We start from the raw sequence: 22,116 nt of genomic DNA on the forward strand, positions 1-22,116 counted from the left end.
GATCAGATGCTGCGGAGTGGAGGTCTATCTCTCATCGCACAGTTTTGGGACCTATTTTAATCGTCGATTGTCGAAAAAAACGCGCGCGCCCATCCCCAGAGTGTGACATTGACCCCGGTGTGGTTCCGAAAGCGATTTAATCGTGTGATGACCGTGTACGGTTCCTATCAGCCCTGTTTGTTCTTTTACCGGCGAGATTTTGGGAATGAGAACGTATTTTGTGAGCTGCTGTTCTTCCGTGTCCGGTGTTGCGGCCGATGACGGTGATTCGCGCAGTGAGTCGGGAATCGGTTTAGCTGATAAACTGTGCGCCATTTGTAGATGAAGCATAGAGGAACCTGTACGATTGCTAGCAGCGCATCAGCACGTACGGTTCCATAGTGTAGCGGTTATCACGTCTGCTTTACACGCAGAAGGTCTCCAGTTCGATCCTGGATGGAACCAAAGCTTCTTTTTTATTACCTAGTTTTACAACGGTCACTAGTGGCTTACCTCGTTACGCGATCAACTAACTTTATTATCTGAGAAGCTTCTAAATAAAGAGGGCAAGTATTTGTACTGTCGTCTGCTATAAAAACAAATATTCTTCTCAACTACTTCTTTTGAACGATTTTATTAATCTGGAAAACTATAAATGACTAAGGGACGTATACATGAGAACTAGAACTAATAATTTTATTCTAAAGAGCAACTAAAAGCATTGGTCTGTGGAAGCCTTTTTATTGTTTCTTTCCTGCTGTAAGTACAAAGAAAGTTTCAGCCCTATGCTTCGTTGTATCCCACGTCAACTTGTGGTTGATCGTCTTGATGCCTTGATTGAATCGCGCAATTAGTGTCAAATTTTGAAACACACCATGCCCTTTTAAGGCCCAAAAGGGCCCACTGCAAGAAGATGTAAGTGTCAACGCGCGTTCCAGTTGGTGGCATCTGTTCCGTCGAAGGGCCGTCCCTAAATGTAATAATTGATCAGAACTAATTAAAACCGTTGCGTCCAGAAGTCTTCAGTACGGGGTTTGTCTGCCCAACCGTCTCTGGGTTTACGATCGCTCGTGGTGGGTTAAGGAAATTGCGTTTCCTTCCCTACTAAACATCTGACTGGGTTTTGTCAGGGACGAAAGGGGGTGGGGGAGGATATTGGTGTGGTTCTAAAACTCGATTGAATGGATCAGTTTTCATCACCATATTTAGAGCGGTTCATTTGGAGTGCTTTTTTCCACTTCTACTCGCTCACAGTGCCTTTTGCGCGGGTGTTGAAACATTGATACGATCAAATTAAACGCTTGCATACGCATCGAACTGCGCACAACAAACACGTTTAAGTGAGGAAAAGTAAAACAAAACCCATCCCATCCGACCAGAAGACTGTGATGAATTAATTGAATTAAGGGCGCACGATTATGATGCGATTAATCGCGGTCCGATATTAAGTGACAGAATGTGCTTCCAGTTTTAATTTATTTTTCCCTTCAGCGGCCCTTAAGCGGTGTTAGTAAGTGTGTGTCACAATTCGTCGCTTTCAGGCATCGTTTTTAATTAAATTTCTAACTCAATCGATCGACTTGTGAGTGCAGCTAACACACACGTTAGTTCAGGGGCAGGAAAAACCCGTGTGTGCGCTCGTTTCGAATGGAAGTCGCTTAATCGCTCAATCGGTAAAAGTAATTGGAACGAACGATATTAAACCCGCTCTGCCACTGTGTGTGACCCCGCAAAAAAAGAGTAAATGAAGCTGAACACACATTCACTATTTATTTTTCAAGTTTTCCCATTTGACAAAAACTACGCATCCGAACGTTTCATAACGCATCGTAACGGATATTGGCATTAGGAATTACAAATGCTGTAAGGTTTTAATAAATTCCAAAACATGGCATTTCCAGTTGATGTGACTTTTCCTTGACACTCTAGTCCTCGTGCACGTTATCTTCTCTCGCGGATGCCGAAAGGTCTTTTATTTTTGTCGATAAAAAGCATCCATGCGTAAAAAACTGCGGAAATTCATACAAAAACGATCATCTGACAAATAGCAGCCCGTAAGGCCATTCCAAGATGAAAGCAAAAACAGCGAACAATTAGATAAACAATGCGTCAAGCATCAATCATAAACGTCTGTTTAGAGTGTCAAGTAACACGAACGAACAGATCGGATCTCTTTTCTATCCCAGAAAATGTAGCAGCCCTGGGGGGGGTTTGTTCCGATTTTTCCCTATCAACTTTAAAATGCAGCCCTTTTTTTTCGGCCTAAACGGTGTTGGTGCTGATTAGCATAGAATCGAACGCGAAAGATTTGAACGAAGGTGAATTGTCACGCGCCATCCCACCGAACAAAACCGACAAAACGTTTATGCTGCTGACAAATTGTTTTTCTTTCCGTCATGGGATAAGAATGGTCCGGAAAGAAGGGAAACACACATTTGTCATTGTTTTGTGATGAGTGTTTTTTTATGTGGAAGTAGGAAAAAACTTTGTGGTAAAATTACAACAATAAAAAGGTTTCTCTGGTTCCATCCAGGATCGAACTGGAGACCTTCTGCGTGTAAAGCAGACGTGATAACCGCTACACTATGGAACCGCTGTCGAAGGGTGAGCCCTTTACGCTCAATATAAACCACACACACGCTCGTGCGCATTTCACCCCAATGCGTGGTTCATTTCAAAATGAACACTTGACGGTTAGGTTAAGGTGATTGTACACGACAAAACATGCATTAAGGTGCAACGTTATTTCCTCTAAAGCTGCGGGGCCACGACAGTTGAGGATTCCCTCAGAACTCAAAACCTCAGGAACTTATGAGTGATTTTGAGGGATTTGCGTTTTGAGGAAAACCTGGCTGATCTACAAAAACCTCAAAAACTTTTTGAGACTTTTTTTGAGGAATCGTTTTGACAGTTCCGATGCCTCAGCTCAGAATGTAAACAAAACATATTTTTGTTTGCGGTTTTTTTCAATGAAAGTACACTTTTCTTGTGCCATTGTTAATGCAAATACCTACTGAAGAACTAAAATTATCATTAATTATAATTTAACACCGTATTTGTGTTTTTTTTTGTTTTTTTTGCGACGGTAAATTGTTCATTTGTTGCACAGTGTGTGACACAATTTATGTATACGTTTTAATTTAAAAACTAAACTTTTTATGCGAAAGACTATCCTTGAATCTCGTTCTTTTGATTGATAAAATGTTTAAATACTTTCTTTTTCTTAAAACAACTTTTTATTGACCATATTTTCCATTGAATTGATCAAATACACCTTCGAACAAAGATTACAATTACATGAATTACGTAGCATCTGTCAAACACTGTTTGTTGTCGCTGACGAAAAGAGAGGCAGCATGAGTGATTGTTTGTGTGACCAAATTTGAGGAAAACCTCAAACGGCCAGGGCAACACTGGTTTTGAGACGCTTTTTGAGGGATTTGAATGACTGAGGAAATTTGAGGGAAAGTCTCGACTGTCGTGGCCCCAAAACTTAATAATAATCAATATTTTTTTACAAAATTTGGGTTTTCAAAAAGGTTACAATTTACATATAACTACCAAATCATTTTTCGCAATATTAAAATTTTGAAAATGTTTTTCTCCACCGCAACAAACTCCAGGAATGATAAATGATGAGTGGCGCGCGTTCACAATAACCGTTGCAAGATCAACATCAGCATCAAAACAAATCAAACATTTCGACAAATCATGACACCATTTAATCTCAGACGGTGGATTTCGACAAGCTCTAAGCCACCCCAAAAAACTCGATTAACACCCACCGAGAAAATGAAACACGCTGAAACACTAGAAATGGATTGGAAAAATGCATTCTGCTCACGAGCTGCTTATTGGTTGACCTTCGCGTAGATCAAATCTAAACGCAATCGGCCAAAAGGGCCAAAGGCACCAACAAACGTCATCGTCATGTCCGAAGCCAAACATTTTTCGGTTGAAAAAAAAGTTGAGTTACTCAAGCGCACGTTTCTATTCCGACTGTTGGAAAATGAGTTTTTTTTTTCGCTAGTTCATAAATTAAAAGTCACAAAAAATCACGCACACACATACTGGACCGGTAACGATGATGCCATAACGAAAATTCAAACCGATGTTTGTAATCGTTGTCCACCGTTAGGAGAAGGGCCCCCTTTTCGTTAAGTTTGCCACCAGAGAAGCTTACGGGGCAGAGCAGAACGTATGATTGATATCGAAACGGATGATACGCGATGAAATGTGTAGTTTTGCGCCAGGCTTTGGTGGAAGGTCGTCCCGAGTCGTTTTCTTCGGCTAAGATGACGGTGCTACGGAATGGTGAAATGCCCTACAGCTAGTCATCACCGGTGCGTTCAAAAAAAGCGGCTTGTTAAGATGCGGATTTCAACAACAACAACAAACGGGTAGTCAAGGTCAGTTTCAGGCGTATCGGAACAAGGTTGGCTAGATGCGAACACGCTGACGTATATGCAGCGGACGCTAATTTCTAGTGTCGAGTCGAACGTTTAGGAGAATGTTGCATACATTTCTTCACCGCACACGCTTACTGATGCATATCAATCGGTCGTGAGATCGAACACTATAATTACCCAACCCACGATTATTGATCGCGACTAAAGCGATGCATTTAAGGAAGGCATTTTGTTGAGAACATTCCCATCCCACAATCGGAATGCTATTTATTGTCTGGGTTTTTTTACAATCAATGTCAATTAAAGAAATTTTTACAAACACCTCGTACAACCAATAACCTTGCCGCTTTGTGCATCGCAAACAAACGTAGAGTTTGCTTTCTTATCGTGTAACAGCAATAAAAGCATTCTAATTACTACCTTACAATCTACACTTTTCTCCACTTCCTTGTGAACAGCACCAGAACTTCGCTGCAAAACAAGTTATCGACAGATTCTGTTGACCCACCTCCCACCGGACCCTGCGGAGTACGTAAGCGCACCTAAACACCGCTCAGGTATATCGATCGTAATTATCTAAGCTGCAAACCTCTGACCGTTCGCGTCTGTTATGACACCGACCCAGGAGTCGGTCCGTTCTATGGGTCGCGCGTTGCTAATTGACTTACTCTTTGGTAGTTGATTGTCACCAGCTGGTTCTTCGGAATGCCACACAACCGGAATAGGCTGAAGACGCCCTCGGGGTGACGAACGTAAACGGTCCCTTCAGTCGACGGTTAACTTCCGGAAACTTCCAACCATAGACTCTTCCCCAGGGAACTCGTTCCGTTGGCTGTTGCGTGTTGATCGACCACTCGTACCTGGCGCCGATACGGAGAGATCCATAAAGAATTGTTCCTCAAGCTTGAACCATTTCGTTTGTGTTTCGAACATGTCCCGAAAATGGTCGGTAGCCTGTTTCATACTTTGCTCACCACCGTATGTGGTAGGCAGGATGGACGTATCAACCGAGTTGCGTAGTTCGGCGTATGTACGATGGAACTATTGAACCAGATGAAAGATAAATATTGGAGAAAAGTTAGACATGTTAACATACTGGAAGACTTCCGGTAATTGCACCTTAAATCGATCTCTTATCTTCGGACTGAGCAGTGGTAGCAGTATGTCCAGCAACAGCCAGGTTATTCTTGGCACCTGCACCATGTGTACCTCCTTCACAAACATCGTCACCACCTCGTTGATGGAGTCAGCCATCATCTTCACCTCGCTCAGTCCCCATGCACCGACGTGTGCCATCGTCATCCCGGAACAGTCCACTATCCATACCGTCCCGTGCACCTGTGTCCGTTCGTACTCCAAGCAGGTGTTGATCACTAGTGCTCCAAGTCGCATCTGCAGCAAAGCTGTCGTTTCCTTCGGATCCATCGCACCGACCCGTACGAGGATCACCATCCGTCGCTTCCGGTCAAACCCGAGCGGTACGATCGCATCCAGATCTAGCATACGCTGTACGTTCGGATGGAACGTGCTTACCTCCTCACCGTACAGTGTTCTCATGCGCATCAGAAACGCCATACCACCTTCCAAGGTTGCACAGGCGTCGGCGACATTAAACTTCCGGTAGCGAAGAAATCGTAAGAGAAACACCGCATCCGTACGACATCGTACGATCTGGGGATGTTTGGCAATAAACTCACGCAATTGAGCGATGGAAGTGTCGCGCGTGTCCTCATTCTCGTGCAACTCGTTAGCGGCTAGCGCGAGATCACACTCATCCAGCGTTGAGCGGTATGGCGCATATTCGCGCGGATGTTTGTCCATTTCATCTTCGTAATGCATGGTGGTAAAGGAAGTGACACCTTCTGACGTACAAATTTACACTTCAAGACGCACAGCTCACAACGCTACCGTACCAGTTGGGGCCTGTTGTTAGAACTGGTGCTCGATCAAAACTGTTTCAAAGTAGCGTCCAGCCTCCTGCAGGTGAGTGCGATTTCCCCCGTTTCGGAGCCTGGACGGCCGATCGCTAATTGTCTAATGCTTGTGTCCAAGCTTCACACGCTCATTTGCAATTGCATGATAATGATTTGTTTTGCACGCGTATTGGTAATGTATTGCCGTACTACACTGTGTCAGAGAGAAACAGATTGCTCTAGACAGGGTCGAGAACTTGGGGCAATAGTCTACTTCCCGGTTAGTAACTTTCTAGGGTAATAGAAAAAACGGTAATAGCGTAGTGACATAAGGAAATTGCGTGTCAGCAAACTGGATGTTGGCATATATCTGTCGACACTTTCCCAACATTGCCGATTAGATCGAGGTTTTACCGAAAAGCCTAACTTAACGATCCAAAAACCGTTTGTCGATGCCGCAACAGGCGTATTGTGTGTTTATTACGATCGGAGGTTGTGCTGTGACGAACTCAACAAAAAAGCAATTAAAAGACACATCATACTCATACGGGCGCTCCGTTACAAGTGGGATCTCGCCGACTCCAGGTCGAGATTGCATCCCGAGAAAACAGAAGCCTGATTGTGTTGCACAAAAGCGATGACGATACAGAAAACCGTCTTTACCAGTGTCGGCGGTTTTCGATTTCGCAGTCATTGAAAATTGAGGTTATGTAATGGCAGTTCGTTGGGCTTACGTGCGTGTCTCATTAATATGGTGGGTCAAACCCTACGAACGCTTGTTAACCTGCAACACGGGCTTGTATCCTGGCGTAAAGATGCGATGAAGTACGGCACAAAAGAAACCATCAACTCACAGGAGTGCTTGGGGAGTAGACCATGACCTATTCTGGATGCGACTACGGTGATCTGTCCTTCACACACTTCTGCTCCACGGTGGACAGCCGCATGGTCTGTAACTCATCAACAATTTGCCTATCCTTTACACATCGGCTACATGTATCCGTATCGTTACGGACCAAAGTTATCTGTTTTGCTGTTGGCCGATCCATTAACCTCTGCTGGGCCGAAACTCCACCTTTTAGCTTTGTCCAAACAAAACAAACGTTTGTCTACAGTGCCAAATGTGTGTTTTTTTACGAAAGCAGATTGCACTCGCATTTCGGGTTTTTGGTTGTTTTGTTACTGGCCAGCTTGTCACTGAGTCAACACGAAATGCCGGAACACTGCGGAACACGAAATGCAACACACATACACAGTACACACTGGTTTACCTTTTTTGTGGAATCAAAACAAGACCTTGAATTTTGCATCCTTTGAAACCAGACTGCAGAGACTTTTCCCGTGTACCAAAGGCACCGTTGCGAACCAATCCAAAGGTCAGAGACAGACTCTTTTGGGATTGAATATGCGATCGATAACGGAAAAAAGGAGAAGAAAAGTATGGCTACAGAAACGGGTGAACTTGTGAGTGCGAAACTGTTGAATAAAGCATCGAACCCCAACTATCTCAGACGGGCGTATCTGCGCAGTGATCCCAATACTAGAATCGTACCTATTGCCAAATGCAGGAATGAGACGCCACGACATCGATTGACGACATATTCGGTTTTAATAGGTTTTGCATTTCGGCACAAGGCTATCCTATCGGCAACGAGTTGTCCAAGCGGTTCAATCAATGGTCAGCTGATGTAGACCTAAAATTTACCATATGGCCAAACCCAGCTGCCTAATTTTCGCCGCGCTGTCTGACTAATACGCCTAATGCCCGATACTACTGAACGAGTTGGCCTCCCCCGTATGAATTCCACCAGTATTGTCCACCAATCTTCTCGACGTGGAGACGAATAATTCATCCGGCACTAAAACCAGTTGGCCCACGTGATACCAGCAACGGGTGTAAAGAGGAGAAAAGAAAACGACCGAAAACCTCGGAAGACCCGTTCGCGAACGAGAATAGAGAAAGACGGATGCATTGGCTACCTGTGGCCAAAAGTGACACCTCCCATGTGTAGCACTGGTGGAAAGGGAAAGTGCGTTTTTCCAACGTGAAGAGACCGCGGCACAGTGGAAACCCCCGGCCTGGGTGAAGCTTTCGCAGACCGATCGTATCGATCGGCGGTGTCAGTTGGTGTTTGGTGGTGATCGCGAATAGGAGCACCCAATAGGACGAGCCGCGACAATGACGGTCACGTACGGTGTCGAGAAGTGTCCGGACAAGTTTGACGAGTACAGGTGCAGCCTGCCGGAGCAGTACCGGAAGCTGGCCGCGGAACAGCTCCGCGAGGATGATCTGATCCGGAAGCAGGCCATCGATCAGATGCGCCAGTGGATAGCGAAGCATCCGTACATCCGTCGGTGCCGTACGGATTCGGTGTTTTTGCTACGGTTTTTGCGCCAGCGCAAGTTTTCCATCCCGAAGGCGTGCGAAATGTTGGAGCGATATCTCGCCCTGCGGCAAACGTTCCCGCACTGGTTCCAGGGGTTGGATCCGTTCGACAAGACGATGCAGACGCTCGGCGAGGAGGACGTGTTCCATGTGCTCGGATTCGACGCCAAGGGACAGATCGTGATACTGATCAAATCACGCAACTTTCGCGTGGACAAGTACGATCTGGTCGATCTGATACGGTTTCTGCACATGAACATGGAGATCCTGTCGTGCGACGAGCTGGTACAGGTGGCGGGCGTCGTACTGGTGGTCGACTGCTACGAAGCGTCCATGGCCCACTTCACACTGTTCCGGCTGAGCGAGATGCGTAACATTGGTCCGTACATCAATCACCTGCTGCCGATCCGTTGCCGGGAAATCCACGTTATCCGGCTGCCGAAGGTGGCCGCATCCATCGTTGACCTGCTGTTCACCTACGTCAGCCCGAAGCTGAAGCATCGATTTTTTGTGAGTAGAAACCGTCGACCCCGGAGAGATAGCTTTTAGAAGTCGAGGGTATTTTTTTCCCCCTCAGTCTTGGAGATCTTGGACAGAGAAATATTGCAATGCAATTCACACCTCCCCGATATGGAGCGACGTTTTTTTGGGGTTTTAGATTGTTTTGGTGAAGTGGACATACAGTGTGAGAAGAAAGGCCTCCCGCCCCAAGACAAAGAGATTTGTAGGCCAGAGTTTGGCGCAATCGGCCAGAGTGTTTACGCAACATTGGACGCGTTAGAAACTACAAACTGACAGCGTGGTTTTTGGTTTGAATTGTTTTGTAAATTCCCAACGTCACGACTAACAAAAGCAGTAATGTCCGGTCGTTGCGTCGTGTTAGTTTTTGACTCGGTGTGCGCTATGACATTCCCAATAGCATGATCTTCGATCGAGCAAATCCGATACTGATGTTGCGTGTAGAGAAGAGAAATCCGCACAATACCAATTTGCAATATTAGCTTAAACCATGTCTGTGTGGGGGAAAAAGAAAGGGAACTGAAGATATCTTACAGCTGCCAGACGGTGATCGTTGCCAAATACGAATTACTAAAGCTATGGTGCCACGCTACTAATATACATAATATATGCACAGTGAATTTTGAATTCGACGATATACACCGTACGTTGCTTGGCCAACAGAAAAGACGGGATTGTGTTTGAAGGTGAACTCTGATGTTTAGTGTAACGGTTGAGTCAAACGAATAATTACAGCTTTGTGATGAATTGTTGAGAAAAACCCCGTAACTGACACCGTACGGTTGCGGGACGCGTTATTGGATAATTATTGTTTTCCCCAAAAACTTTGTCATTAGTTTGCCCTCTTGATGAAGTGATTAAGACTCTGCAAATTAGTGAACGAAATCGGTATAACCTTGAACAGGGTTTTTGGTTTTTCAAGATCAACCTGCTGGAATGACGACACAAGCTATTGCTGTACGTGTACTCCCCGTCTTCTAGCATGCTTTCGTTCTGAGATGTGAATGAAGAGAGTATAAGCATCGGTTTTAGTCGCAAAAGTTATCGTATCATTGCTAAATCGAACCGAAACATAAACCGATGACGCCCATCTCAGGAGGGGTTTCGATGTTGTAATCTGGCAAGAACTCATTTGCATATCAGACAAGTTGTTGCCAAAACCCCGTAACGTTATCTGTTGGACGATGAACCTCACGAACTGGTTTATTTTGGCACAAAAATGGAAATGAAGATCTTCTTCCAAAACCGATCTTTCAGATCATTCAACTCACTGTCTGCGCGTAACTTCAACTTTCCAATAACTGTAAAGCTTTTCATCCGGACGTTCAAGTGGCGTAAAACAATAAAAATGTTTCAATGTTAGGACTATGAAGCGACGGTTTTTAATGAACATCAATTTCACTCTTCCGTTTCATCACAGTTCCACAAGACGATCAACGAAGCCGTAAGCTACCTGGGCAAGACACTACTGCCGACCGAGTATACCGAGGAAACTGAGGAACCAAAAGCTCTGACAAACGTCTACAGCAAGCGCATCCGCGAGAGTCGCGAAGAGTTACAGATGCTGGACCAGATGGAGATTGATGTGGCAAAGTTTTCATCGGTTTGGAGCAAAACCGGATGTGCACCGGGCGGTATCGATACAGGCATGGTGGGCAGCTTCCGCAAGCTGGACATCGATTGAGGAGATGCTTATCTGTGTTACTGTGCGGTGTAGCATGCTTTAGGATGCTCTGACCAGCAAAAACCATTACTTGCAACTGTAAACTTGTAATTCAACGTCATTGAAAGCTGCATCATCGCACACTCGAACTATCTCTCGCTGTCACCTTTCGTCATTTCCTTTCCGTCCAACATCTTCAGGGCGGGTTCACATCACTAGCGTTAGGGTCTTAGGCTCATAGGGTTATATCTTGTATTATGCTTAGTATTAGTATATACGCTAAACGATCATTTACGGTTCACGTTCTCCGATGCGATGGAACACACGAGCTCTATTTCTCTGTTTGACGTAAATGTCCAAATTTCAATAAGGTACGACTGGAAGGGCAAACAAGCTCATGTTTATAAGGATTATAATAAAAAAAAGTAAAACGTAATAAAAATGCATCCACTACGGCATTCGAATCAATCATGCAGTGGAACAGCAACGCGACCCGTGATGCTGTTAGTGAGAGGTTTCAAAACAAGCGCCTACTGATCGGTCACTATTTATGATCGTTTTCTTCAGGCATATCGTTTCATTCGTCTTACACCCTTACACGCATTGATCTGATGACGGATCGATTGTGATTGTCCCCACGGCAAATTTTGACGTTCATCGTCTGCTGTCTGCGCTGAATGCACTAGCGAGACATTGGCCGTAGATAGTAGATCGTTCGTTATATCTACGCTGCAGCTTACACATTCCCTTTTTTTTTTGTTTGATAAATGGCATAGCATTTGTAGCGAGTGTGTTTGTCTGTATTTTTATGTTTTTTGGGAAGGAAATGGGAGAGTTTCTATGCCGCTGTATGAGAGGTTTCACTTTAAATTTGTGATTGCGTGAATGGTTTGATGTTAGCAAACGATTAACCACGAGTTTTCGGACGACTAAACATCCTTAAATTGAACACTGTGGGCAAATAAGTTTGGCTCAAGTGCCAGCGGGCTTGTCTTTGGGGACCGTTTGGATCACTTCATTGGTGTGTTAATGTTAGTATACATTTTTAAGATCATTTAAATTGACGATAACTAGCGACGGTATTAGATAATGCGACTGTACTCATGATGGGTGATGTAACTTTTCAAATCGAACAATCCATTCACATTCAATTCATATCATTCCTCGTCTTCAGCTCACCTTAGCTTTTTTTAAAAGTAATTTCGCAAAATTTAAAAATTGATGTTGTTTGTTGCAAATTTGTTGCAATAAGCTTCTTTTCCCTCAAATAATGCTTTAAATTAAAAAAAGGATAAAAAATCAAAAAAAAAAATTTAAAAAATTTTAAACTCGAAAATTTCATAAGGCTTACCCCTTACGTTTTTTTTGGGAAATTTTGCAAAAAAAATAAAATTGATTTATTTTAATGCCCATTGGTTGCAATAAGTTTCTTTTCACTCAAAAAATGTTTTAAACAAAAAAAGAATAGAAAATTATAAAAAAATTGAAAAATTATAAAAATTTGAAAATTTCATATGGCTCATTTTTGCACCAAGTTTTGCCTATAACTCGGTCGGTATCCAACGGATCGCCAATCTTTAACCTGTGGTCGATAGATGGCACCAATGGCTACATTTTCTTCTTGGACGGCCATACCCTCAGATGTCTGTGCCAGAAGTTATTCGAGGAACCAAGTTCCATACCCTGTTTGAGAAAATGTAAAATTTTCCTCATTTTTGAACAATTTAGCAAAATTTTTAAATGTGATATATTTTAATGCGAATTTGTTGCAATAAGTTTCTTTTCACTCAAATAATGCTTTAAATTAAAAAAAGAATAAGAAATCAGAAAAAAATTTTAACTCGAAAAAATCATAAGGCTTACCCCTTACGTTTTTTTTTGGGAAATTTAACAAAAAAAATTAAATTGATTTATTTTAATGCCAATTGGTTGCAATAAGTTTCTTTTCACTCAAATAATGCTTGAAACTAAAAAAAGAACAAAAAATAATTAAAAAAATTTAAAAAATTCTTTAAATTTGTCAATCTTATAAGCTGATCCCGTTTCATGTCCTTGCCGATCAGACTAGCCCGTTTGTTCGCTTATACAGGCATGGCAAAAAAACCTTCAAAGGGTAATCGGAAAGATATTGATTGCTAACATTTGTAAGACTCTTTCTAGCACTAATTATCATAGAATTTGTGGTTTGGAATCCCACATCAATTCGATGGTTTTTAAGCATCTGCTAACCGACTTCTATGCGTGATTTACTACGCCAAGCTTATTGCATACTTTGAGGCGAAATAACAAAGCAGAAAAACGCCTAAAGATATGCAACACGCATAAACGTATTGATATTTTAGGTTCTGTTAAGTTCTTTAGGTAATTAAGATTATTTGAAACGAAAAATTTATTTTTGCAACCAACATGATATATTGATAAAGAGACCCTCGCTTTTCATCATAAAAAAACAAAAAAAAAACCAATCAAAAAATATCTTCCACGGTCGAAATTGATGTAGCCCTCCGTTCGCACGTTCCTTCTTCCATCAGATATGTCTCCACGCCTCGTAACAGTGATATAATTCCATCAATCGAGTAACGCACACCGCCAAATCTCACACATGATTGCTAGGCCGCACACTCCGACGGCGGAATTTTGAGATTGCCAGATAGGAACACATTTGTTGTACGCACCGATCCAGTGATTGCTCTTCTGCAATCATTCACAATGATGCGATCTTTACGTCCGACACGCCATCACTTGCTGTGCCCTTGCAAAAGTAAACAAATAAACCATAAGCGTAGCAACGGTGATGGCTCTCACCTAAACGCACCCAACTCCCTTCTCGGGTCATCATTGACAGTCGCTTTAAAACTGGAATATTTGCTGCCGTTTGACGAGCGAGCGTCTGTGTGTACCACTGCGTCCGTCAGTTAGTTAGTCAGTCAATTAAGTGTATCTCCAGACGGAGTGTGGATGGTAGGGAAAGAGAGAGAGAGAGGGAGAGAGAAACAGATAGACAAGTGATCACTGTTCAAAAATCGGCTAGATCAGTGTTTCTCAACCTTTTAGTACGGCGGACCATCATTTCGGAATATCATATTTTTATCGTGGCCCGCATGGGATTTTGGGGGGGGGGCAGGAGTATGTACTATTATATTATGTATTGAAAATTAAAAATCTCAAAATACCTCTGACGGAAAGTTCGACTGAAACACTTATTTTCGATCGAATAATTTTACAACAAAATAAAAATATAATAACCTAGAGAATTCTAAACTTTGCTCCGAATCGATTATGAGTTTGAGCAAATAAGACATAAAAAGAGTGTGATGAGAGTGTTTACTAAGTGTTCTCATCTCCGCAAACGATCGAGATGCTGCATGAGATTTTTTATCTATTTCATTCCACCTTCATTTGTTCTACAGAGAGCAGCCAAGTTTGATAATAACAAAGCAAAATCGGTTGACATTCAATGTTACAAAGATTGGTTCAACGACCAAAAACCGATCGTATCTTCCGCGGACCACAGGTTGGAGACCACTGCACTAGATCCACAGTACCAACAACAGTGTGAACGTTAACGAGTGATGAGACAGGAACGAAAAATTCAAACCAAAATGAAAAGAAAAAAGCTTCGTAATCGTCCGCGCGAACGAATGTTCCGGTGGAGGAGGGAGTTTGTATGTTATTAAACAGCAAACAGAACCAACCGGCTCCCATGTTGCGGGTGTTCAGTGTGTTCAGTTCAGCTAACGGACGCGGTCTCGGAAACGGTCCCCGGCCATGGCACGCGCTCAAACGTTCTTCCCGTGTGTGGGTCATTCCGGGACGGATGAATTGTCCGCCCAGCTGGAGCAGATTGCGGCCACGGAGCTGCGTGAAGACGGCAAGCTAAGGGAGGACTCGCTGACCGCGATGCGTGAGTGGATCCGTCAAAATGGACGTCTTCACCGTTGCCGTACGGACGATCGGTTTCTGTTGCGGTTTTTGCGTGTGAAGAAGTTCTCCGTGCCGCGCGCTTGTGAAATGCTGGAACGCTACCTGACGATGCGTCAAACTTATCCGCGATGGTTCGCACGCCTGGATCCAGAGGATCCGGATCTGGTGGCGGTGCTGGATGCTTGTTGTATGCTACCGATCGGGCGTGATCCGTCGAGTGGTAGAATAGTGATCTTCGGTGTCGTACGGAACTTTGACGCACAGCGATACAACTCCGACACCATGATCCGGTTGAATATGCTCGTAGCCGAAGCATTGCTGGACGAGGAAGCGAACCAGATTGCGGGGTTTACACACATCTTCGATAATGGTGGCATGACGATGTCGCATGTCACGTGCTGGACGTTGGACAACCTGGCCGGATACCTCCGGAGCGTCATCAACTGTATTCCGGTGCGACTGAAAGAGAATCACTTCGTCAGTGTGCCGACGTTCGCCGCTCAAATCAGCAAATACTGTTTGTCGTTTGCCAGTGAAAAGCTCCGGTCACGCATCCATGTAATTACTGCATCAAAACCCATTATAAATGACAGTTCTAATGAGGTACTTTTCTACTTTTTCGGTAATCCACAGTGTCACAGCACGGTGGAAGAGCTACGGGCCAAGGTGTCACCTGATCTTCTGCCGCTAGAGTACGGTGGCAAGGGCCTCTCTCTGAAGGCTTTAAACGAACGCTTCCGAGAGTTCCTCCGTGCGAAGAGAACAACCTTACTCGAACTGGACGATATGGAGATCGATCTGAAAGATCCACGGGAAGCGTCCGTACACGAGGACGTCGGTGAGGTGGTAGCAGACGGTGCCGCCGGCAGCTTCCGAAAGCTCTCGATCGATTAAATTAACCCGAAACTGGCCACGTCAGGTTCCATTAATTTCTGCCTCAACCCTCACACGAAGGTGTTTAATGTGATAAGCTAACAAAATGTTGTCTTCCACACTGCTACAGCATCACTGCTTACTGCAAAAAAAAATTATCTTATCTCCCAAAACGGGTACGACGGTTGATTGTTTCGAACATTAGGCTTTGAACAAAAGGCAAACATCCATCTTGAGCACAGAACCGTGAAGGAGACTGTATCGTTCCCTGCCCTAAACCGGTCATGTTTTTGAAGCTGAAATTCTTGTTTAGTCACGCTATTTGCGAATGACGTAGCATTTAGCAATAAACAAATGCCAAATGACAGATCAAGATGGCGCGCGTATGCAATCGAACAAACAAAAAAAAACTTCCCTCTAAAATCCCATTAAACCTGTTAAGCGCAACATCGATCATATGCTGTATCACCTCGAACCCGACATTGAAAGTTAGAAACTAGTTCGGGGCGATTGTTTTTTTGGGTAGTTGTGAGGATGAAAAGTTGGTGCGTGAACGCTGGTGTTAGTGCACATAATGGTTGTTGTAATTACAATGTAAAGCAGGTTTAGAATATATTTTCCCAGTATTATGTTTAAGCTTAGGGTTGCACGGGTTTGGCAAAATAAATACTGCGCACAAATTTATTAAACCATTTGTTTTTTTTTCTTTTTAAATTTCTATATTTTATAAAAGCTAACAAGAGAGAAACAATTAAGTTATTTTTCATTTTCAATAATTGAAATTTATGCAAAATTTGAATATCTTCCCAAATGATTCAGTATTTCACCAACTTACTTATGTTTTGGAAAAAAGCACTCTCGGAAAGCTTTTTTGCTGTACGTCGAAGCTTAGCTTAAAGCTTCTTTTTTAATTTCCCGCCAAATTAAAGCTCCTTAAGCAAGCCGAGGGGTCCATCGGAAAGTTTTGCGATTTTTTAAAATTATTTTTTATTTTTTTTTTCATTTTTAATTTTTTAAAATTTTAACCTATTTTTTTAAATTATTCTGATAATTTTTTTAATAGTTAAGCATATGCATTATAATATTTTAAATATAAGTTACAATCTGATATACACTAATAAAAATTCTTTAGTAAATTGAACAACTACCTTACTGAAATATACTTTACTAAATTATCAATCAATACAAGCAAACGATAAAATTAAATTAGTTTTGAGTAACGTAAATGATTTTGATCGATAGATATTCTATTTAGGATGTAATTTTGATGGGATAGCCGTGTTAAATAGAGATGACTCACCCTTTTCAAAGAGTTGAAACAGAGTGAAAGAGTGATTATAAGGATTTGACTCTTTTACTCACTCTTTTGAGAATCATAAGAATATTATTCTGAACTAGTCCTTTGAATACTCATTGACATTTTTACTCCCTCACTCTCTCCGCCGACTAATGACTCACTACTCGGAGTTTTTACTCACTCACTCACTCACTCACTCACTCTCTCTCTCTCTCTCTCTCTCTCTCTCTCTCTCTCTCTCTCTCTCTCTCTCTCTCTCTCTCTCTGTCGACTAATGACTCACTCTTTTGCAGTTTCAAATCACGCAATAAGAGTGAGTAAGGGGTTTGTTACTCTTTTTGGGATTTAAATCACCCTACTGCAGTGATTAGTTATTTGATTCGTAATTTAATTAATTTAACTTAAACTCACTCACACACTCTTACTCAGTGTGTACATTTCTAGTGTCAAACTCAATAGGATTCCTGTGGGCCTAGTCACGTCACGTAAATGACACAGTTTAGTCCATGATGTTTTTGAAATCTTGTTCGGATTTACTTGTATTTATAAAATACTCTAAGAAAAGCTATAATGGAAAAGAATTTTAAGACGATCGTCCTTGTAAAAAGGGTTCCGCATTAACCGGCCATATAGTTTCATTATTTCATTGCGCTTCTCACTTTTTAATGCATAAATTTTACAACAATTAATAGCACCATCCGATGGCAATCCGGTAACGAGATGCTCATCAGGTTATCTTAGGTTAAGGTCGGGGATATTTGCACTATCGTCTTTTACACCCTGGCCCGTACTGAAACAAGAAGCCGTAAACACTTCACGCCACGGAATATTGCACCTCAGTCCATCGGCCAACATTTGTTCGCTTGCTCAAGCATACCACACCTTGGGACACGCCCAGCATCCAACCAGCCAAGATTTTCATCTCGTCTGTCCACCGGACCACACTGTCCTACCCGGCTGTGATCTGAAGTCATGTGCAATGATAGTTCAATTGAGCGGTTAGGCAAGCATCTGGCCCCAAAAAAATGAAACCGAATCCGAAAGAGCATCAATCGCGGCAGTATTACGCCATGGGGCAGCATTTTATTTTTCGTTGCTTTTTGGAGGGATGCCCTGACCAGTTATTCCAAGTGCTCACCCGTCACTTGAGCCGCAATGGCAAGTAGTGAAAGTACGGCCGAAAGCTCCTAGCGCCAAAAACTCCCGCAAGGAAAACGGCCCGATGGAAAGGAGGCTGGGGCACAATTGAATAATTGAACCTTGGAATTGGGGACGCATTTCCAGACGGTGAGCTGGAAGAGATGCTGACCGAAGCAGTGGTTTACCCATACGCACAAGGCCGTGCACTTACTTGGCGATTTTCAGTGTGTTATTTTACCATTCATCTGTAATCGTTCAGCATCATCATGCGCCCAGCAGCAGTACTAATACGAATAACTTGCACTTTACGATTACTCAATGTTTCCGTTCATAATGAAAAAGGGAATTGAAATGAAAAGGATTGCGTAAAAGAGACAGAGAGAGAGAGAGAGGATCATATACTTTACATACAAAATAAAATCTCGCCGCATAATTTATGAAAAGATATATTGTGCATTAAAGATGGTGCCAGGTTTTCTTGAGGTATTTGTGCGTTCGCATTGTCTGCGCAAGTGTGTGTGTGTACTGCGTGCGTACTTATTTAAAAAATTGAATCGTATTATTATTTGTGGTAGTTGAGAAGGCAAACAAATCAACATTGAACAGTTTTAGGTCAATTTATGAAATGAGCTTTTGATGAGATGAGAGATGCGAGAGATATGCAACATGTCTTCTTCCTATTGACTACTAATACGATGGATACAAAAAAAAATCACAAGGAAAACGCTTTCTCTATTAAGTGAAGAAATTAAGTTTTGGGTCCAGATAAGAATTGAACCGCGTTCTATGTGTTGCACTAAGCATACAGTTTAGTGTTTCTGCTATAAGATCTCTCTCTCTCTCTCTCTCTCTCTCTCTCTCTTGTAGGCTTTTAACGAGCTCTAAGGTCATTTCTGGGTTACTAGACTTATTTTTTACCACATAACCGGATAGTCAAATCCTTGCTACGGAGGGACGGGTCCGGATGGGATTTGAACCCGGTCCTGCTGTGTGGACGGGCGCCGTTTATCACATGCACCACCGGGCCGCTATGAGATCACTTCACGCGAATGCATCAAAAAGCTTCATTTTATTCTAAATCAACGAACAAATCATTCTCGTCAAGATGAAACTCCCCGAAACCTCCAAGTAGGTATATGAGTAAGTGCATAATAATTCTACCTCCTCATGTAATTTTATTGCAACTTTCGCGGTAAAATTCCCATTCATACACAGGACCAACGTCAGTGTATTTATATTGTTGCACCGGATAATCGATTATCCATCCATCAGCTCGTCAGAAGCAACAAACATTAATAGCCTCCAGCTATGGGGCTGATTCGCAAGGGTATCTCTGTTCCTCTCATTCTTTCCTATATTGACCAAACGTTCTTTAGTAGTACACAAAATCTTCAGTTGTCACCTACATCGATATAGCAAAACATTAACAATCTCTTTCTACTTAAGATATCCTTTCGAATGCATCCATTCTCCTGCAGCAACTAGAAGATATCGCTTTAAAGAAAACCTGTCTCTCTCTCCCTCTCCCTTCTTCTTGCGCACGATTTCCATTCCAACACGCCCGTACGTTACAGCACTCGTAACCCGAATCTTTAATTATTAAACCATCGATCGTGCACCTTGGTGGTTTATTTCGTCTTGATCGGTCGACGGGTACGGTTGTCTCTCGGGTACAGTGTCAGTGTCTTCTCTCTCAGTTGGCAGAGCGTTTTGCGTCAGTTTCAGTGAGCAAAAAAGGTGCGTCACATCGCAAGCCCAAGATGCCCAGTGACGAGCTAGTGTTGATTGCGGCCCCGAACCTGGACAAAGCGCCCGCCCACTACGATAACGAGATCGACGAGCTGGATGAACACTGTCAGCAATTAGCGCGGGACTTTCTGCGTGAAAACCCGACGATACGTGACCAAAGTTTGGAACAGCTGCGTGACTGGATCGCGAAGCATCCGTGCATCAAACGGTGCCGCACGGATGCACGCTTTCTGTTGCGCTTCCTGCGCACGAAGAAGTACTCGTTCATCAATGCGTCTACCATGTTGGAGCGGTATCTCGCGTGCCGGGTCGTACATCCACACTGGTTTAAGGGTTTGGATATTGAGGATCGGGAGATGTGTGATCTTGTGAAGGCGGGCTTTCTGTACCCGGTGCTGGAGAAGGATGCACGCGGCCGGACGGTGATTTTCGGTGATGCAGGCACGCTGGATCCCAAGGTGTACACAATCGGGCACGGTAGTCGTATGCACATGCTGGTGGGTGAAACGTTGTATGACGATGCCACGGTGCAGTGTGCGGGGTTTGTGCTGGTGTACGATCTGACCGGTATTACAATGGGAATGTTGGGCTTGGTGACGTTGAATGATATTCGCGATCTGGCCACTTATCTTAACAACGCAGTGCCGATGCGCATCCAGGAGCTACACTTCGTCAATACACCGAGCCTTGCGCTGAAGATTGCCAACTACACGTTGACGATGTTGAACGAGAAGCTTCGCAATCGGATCATGGTAAGCGATCGCATAGCAGTGTGACACGGAGACACGGAGTAAGAATCGTTATTTTGTTTTGCTACCCACAGTGTCACCGCAGTTGGGAAGATTTGCACAAAAAGGTTGACAAGCGACTGATGCCACAAGAGTATGGTGGACCGATCCCAAAGGATGTACACATTGCCGCGTTTGAGAAGCGCTGCCAAATCTATCGCCCACAACTACTTGCACTCGATGAGATGGACTACGAGGTTGGACGGGATATGGACAGCTGCAAAAAACCACACGTGGCCGAAATTGAAACTGGAACTATTGGAAGCTTCCGCAAGTTGCAGCTAGACTAGAGAAAGGGGATGCCGATCCACCGGATGGATTAGTTTTAAAGCAATGGGTTCCCATAGACTGTGATGTATCTCTTGTGCGTTTTGTTAACATATAATAATCCCGAACGTTTTCATGTTCTTTCATGTCTCTTAACTACTTAAATACTCTCTGGAAAATGGTGAACAGTAGCAACTTCGCCCTGTATATGGTAATGATTCGAATAATTTTTACATTTTGCGTTTGTGGCGAGGTTTGTTTTGGTAGGCGTCTGGCACAAGCAGCTGTTGACATTGCGCGTAATGATAATAATTAGCACCTGCGTGAAACAACGCTGGAATGAAGATGGGAGGACCACAAGTCCAAGTGAAACAAAACCGTTTCTTTCTTTTCTTCATCGTGGAAGATTGAGCCGCGGGTACCGCGATGTGACCAGAAATGATAATCTGTATTCAAGGATGACCCTCAGCCAAGGTGTGAAGGATAAAGTTTTGGATAAACCGTCTATATAACGTTGTAAATTTCTACCCTTCATGAGTTGATATGCAAAAGGAGAAGTTTTTACATTGTGTATTTTTGTAAACAAAAAAGTTTCATGCATTAAAAAGAATATTTTTTAACTCAAAAATAAACCAAAACTTGTTGAGTGTTTTAATTAAATAATAGTGTTTTTTTACCATAAAGGAACTCATCTCAAGTGGAATCCAATCATGTCTCATGAAGCATTATTATGCTTAGTATACACTCGTGATGTTATTGTGCCGTCGCTTCCTGGTTGATAAAGTCATTGGAAAGTACGTGCTGGGAATCATGAATATCCACAACATAGCTATTTTGACGTCATGTTTACTATATTCTAATTTTTTTCCTACAAAAGCGAATGAAGCATTTTGTGGAGGAAAAAATCACAGATGGAAGATATTTTAAAACGCCTAAAAGTATGCAATGAAGTGAAACATGATAGAAGCCGTGCTATAAAATGTTTAAAAAATCAAATACGATCGTTGTCTTAACATTCGTCGCCTTGTTGAGCAAATCAATTGTAAACTGATCTGCCCAACAACAGGTCGTTCTCCTTTGTTGCAACAATGTTGCAGTTGCTACTCGCCAATGCCTAGCACAAACATTCATTATTGCTTCTTCATCCATTATTTTGTCACTTGCCCTTTTAACTGCATTCCCGTGCGGAAAATCGATTAATGATACTAA

At 42.9% G+C, this 22,116-nt stretch overlaps 3 protein-coding genes and 2 non-coding genes across 5 annotated transcripts; 3 read left to right on the forward strand and 2 right to left on the reverse strand.

The window, feature by feature from the left end:
- The first annotated feature begins 371 nt into the window (after nucleotides 1-371).
- On the forward strand, nucleotides 372-444 carry Trnav-uac (transfer RNA valine (anticodon UAC)). The gene has a single exon. It is a non-coding gene; the product is annotated as a tRNA-Val (tRNA).
- A 2,055-nt stretch (nucleotides 445-2,499) lies between these two features.
- Nucleotides 2,500-2,572, reverse strand: Trnav-uac (transfer RNA valine (anticodon UAC)). The gene has a single exon. It is a non-coding gene; the product is annotated as a tRNA-Val (tRNA).
- A 2,043-nt stretch (nucleotides 2,573-4,615) lies between these two features.
- On the reverse strand, nucleotides 4,616-6,391 carry LOC125771322 (retinaldehyde-binding protein 1-like). Its single transcript, XM_049441858.1, has 2 exons — nucleotides 5,508-6,391; nucleotides 4,616-5,429 (listed from the first exon to the last, which is right to left on the reverse strand). Exons 1-2 carry the CDS (start codon nucleotides 6,225-6,227, stop codon nucleotides 5,154-5,156), a joined length of 996 nt encoding a protein of 331 aa, XP_049297815.1. The 5' UTR covers nucleotides 6,228-6,391; the 3' UTR covers nucleotides 4,616-5,153.
- Nucleotides 6,392-7,661: 1,270 nt separating this feature from the next.
- Nucleotides 7,662-21,400, forward strand: LOC125772320 (uncharacterized). The gene is made up of 6 exons (XM_049443892.1): nucleotides 7,662-9,197; nucleotides 10,627-10,887; nucleotides 14,704-15,351; nucleotides 15,427-15,631; nucleotides 19,685-20,604; nucleotides 20,676-21,400. Exons 1-6 carry the CDS (start codon nucleotides 8,481-8,483, stop codon nucleotides 20,928-20,930), a joined length of 3,006 nt encoding a protein of 1,001 aa, XP_049299849.1. The 5' UTR covers nucleotides 7,662-8,480; the 3' UTR covers nucleotides 20,931-21,400.
- Nucleotides 13,303-16,355, forward strand: LOC125771326 (retinaldehyde-binding protein 1-like). Its single transcript, XM_049441864.1, has 2 exons — nucleotides 13,303-15,351; nucleotides 15,427-16,355. The coding sequence occupies exons 1-2, from the start codon at nucleotides 14,638-14,640 to the stop codon at nucleotides 15,685-15,687; spliced, it is 975 nt and encodes a 324-aa protein (XP_049297821.1). The 5' UTR covers nucleotides 13,303-14,637; the 3' UTR covers nucleotides 15,688-16,355.
- Nucleotides 21,401-22,116: the final 716 nt, after the last annotated feature.

Source organism: Anopheles funestus, chromosome 3RL, assembly GCF_943734845.2.
Source record: "Anopheles funestus chromosome 3RL, idAnoFuneDA-416_04, whole genome shotgun sequence".
NCBI classification, from domain to species: Eukaryota; Metazoa; Arthropoda; class Insecta; order Diptera; family Culicidae; genus Anopheles; species Anopheles funestus.

Coding starts and splice junctions, on each gene's coding strand:
- LOC125771322 (XM_049441858.1), bottom strand. CDS start 6,227: ATGCATTACGAAGATGAAATGGACAAACATCCGCGCGAATATGCGCCA. Junction 5,430..5,507: donor AGATAAGAGATCGATTTAAG/GTGCAATTACCG, acceptor CTGGTTCAATAG/TTCCATCGTACATACGCCGA.
- LOC125772320 (XM_049443892.1), top strand. CDS start 8,481: ATGACGGTCACGTACGGTGTCGAGAAGTGTCCGGACAAGTTTGACGAG. Junction 10,888..14,703: donor TCCGCAAGCTGGACATCGAT/TGAGGAGATGCT, acceptor TTGTCCGCCCAG/CTGGAGCAGATTGCGGCCAC. Junction 15,632..19,684: donor GTCCGTACACGAGGACGTCG/GTGAGGTGGTAG, acceptor TACAGCACTCGT/AACCCGAATCTTTAATTATT.
- LOC125771326 (XM_049441864.1), top strand. CDS start 14,638: ATGGCACGCGCTCAAACGTTCTTCCCGTGTGTGGGTCATTCCGGGACG. Junction 15,352..15,426: donor AGCTCCGGTCACGCATCCAT/GTAATTACTGCA, acceptor GGTAATCCACAG/TGTCACAGCACGGTGGAAGA.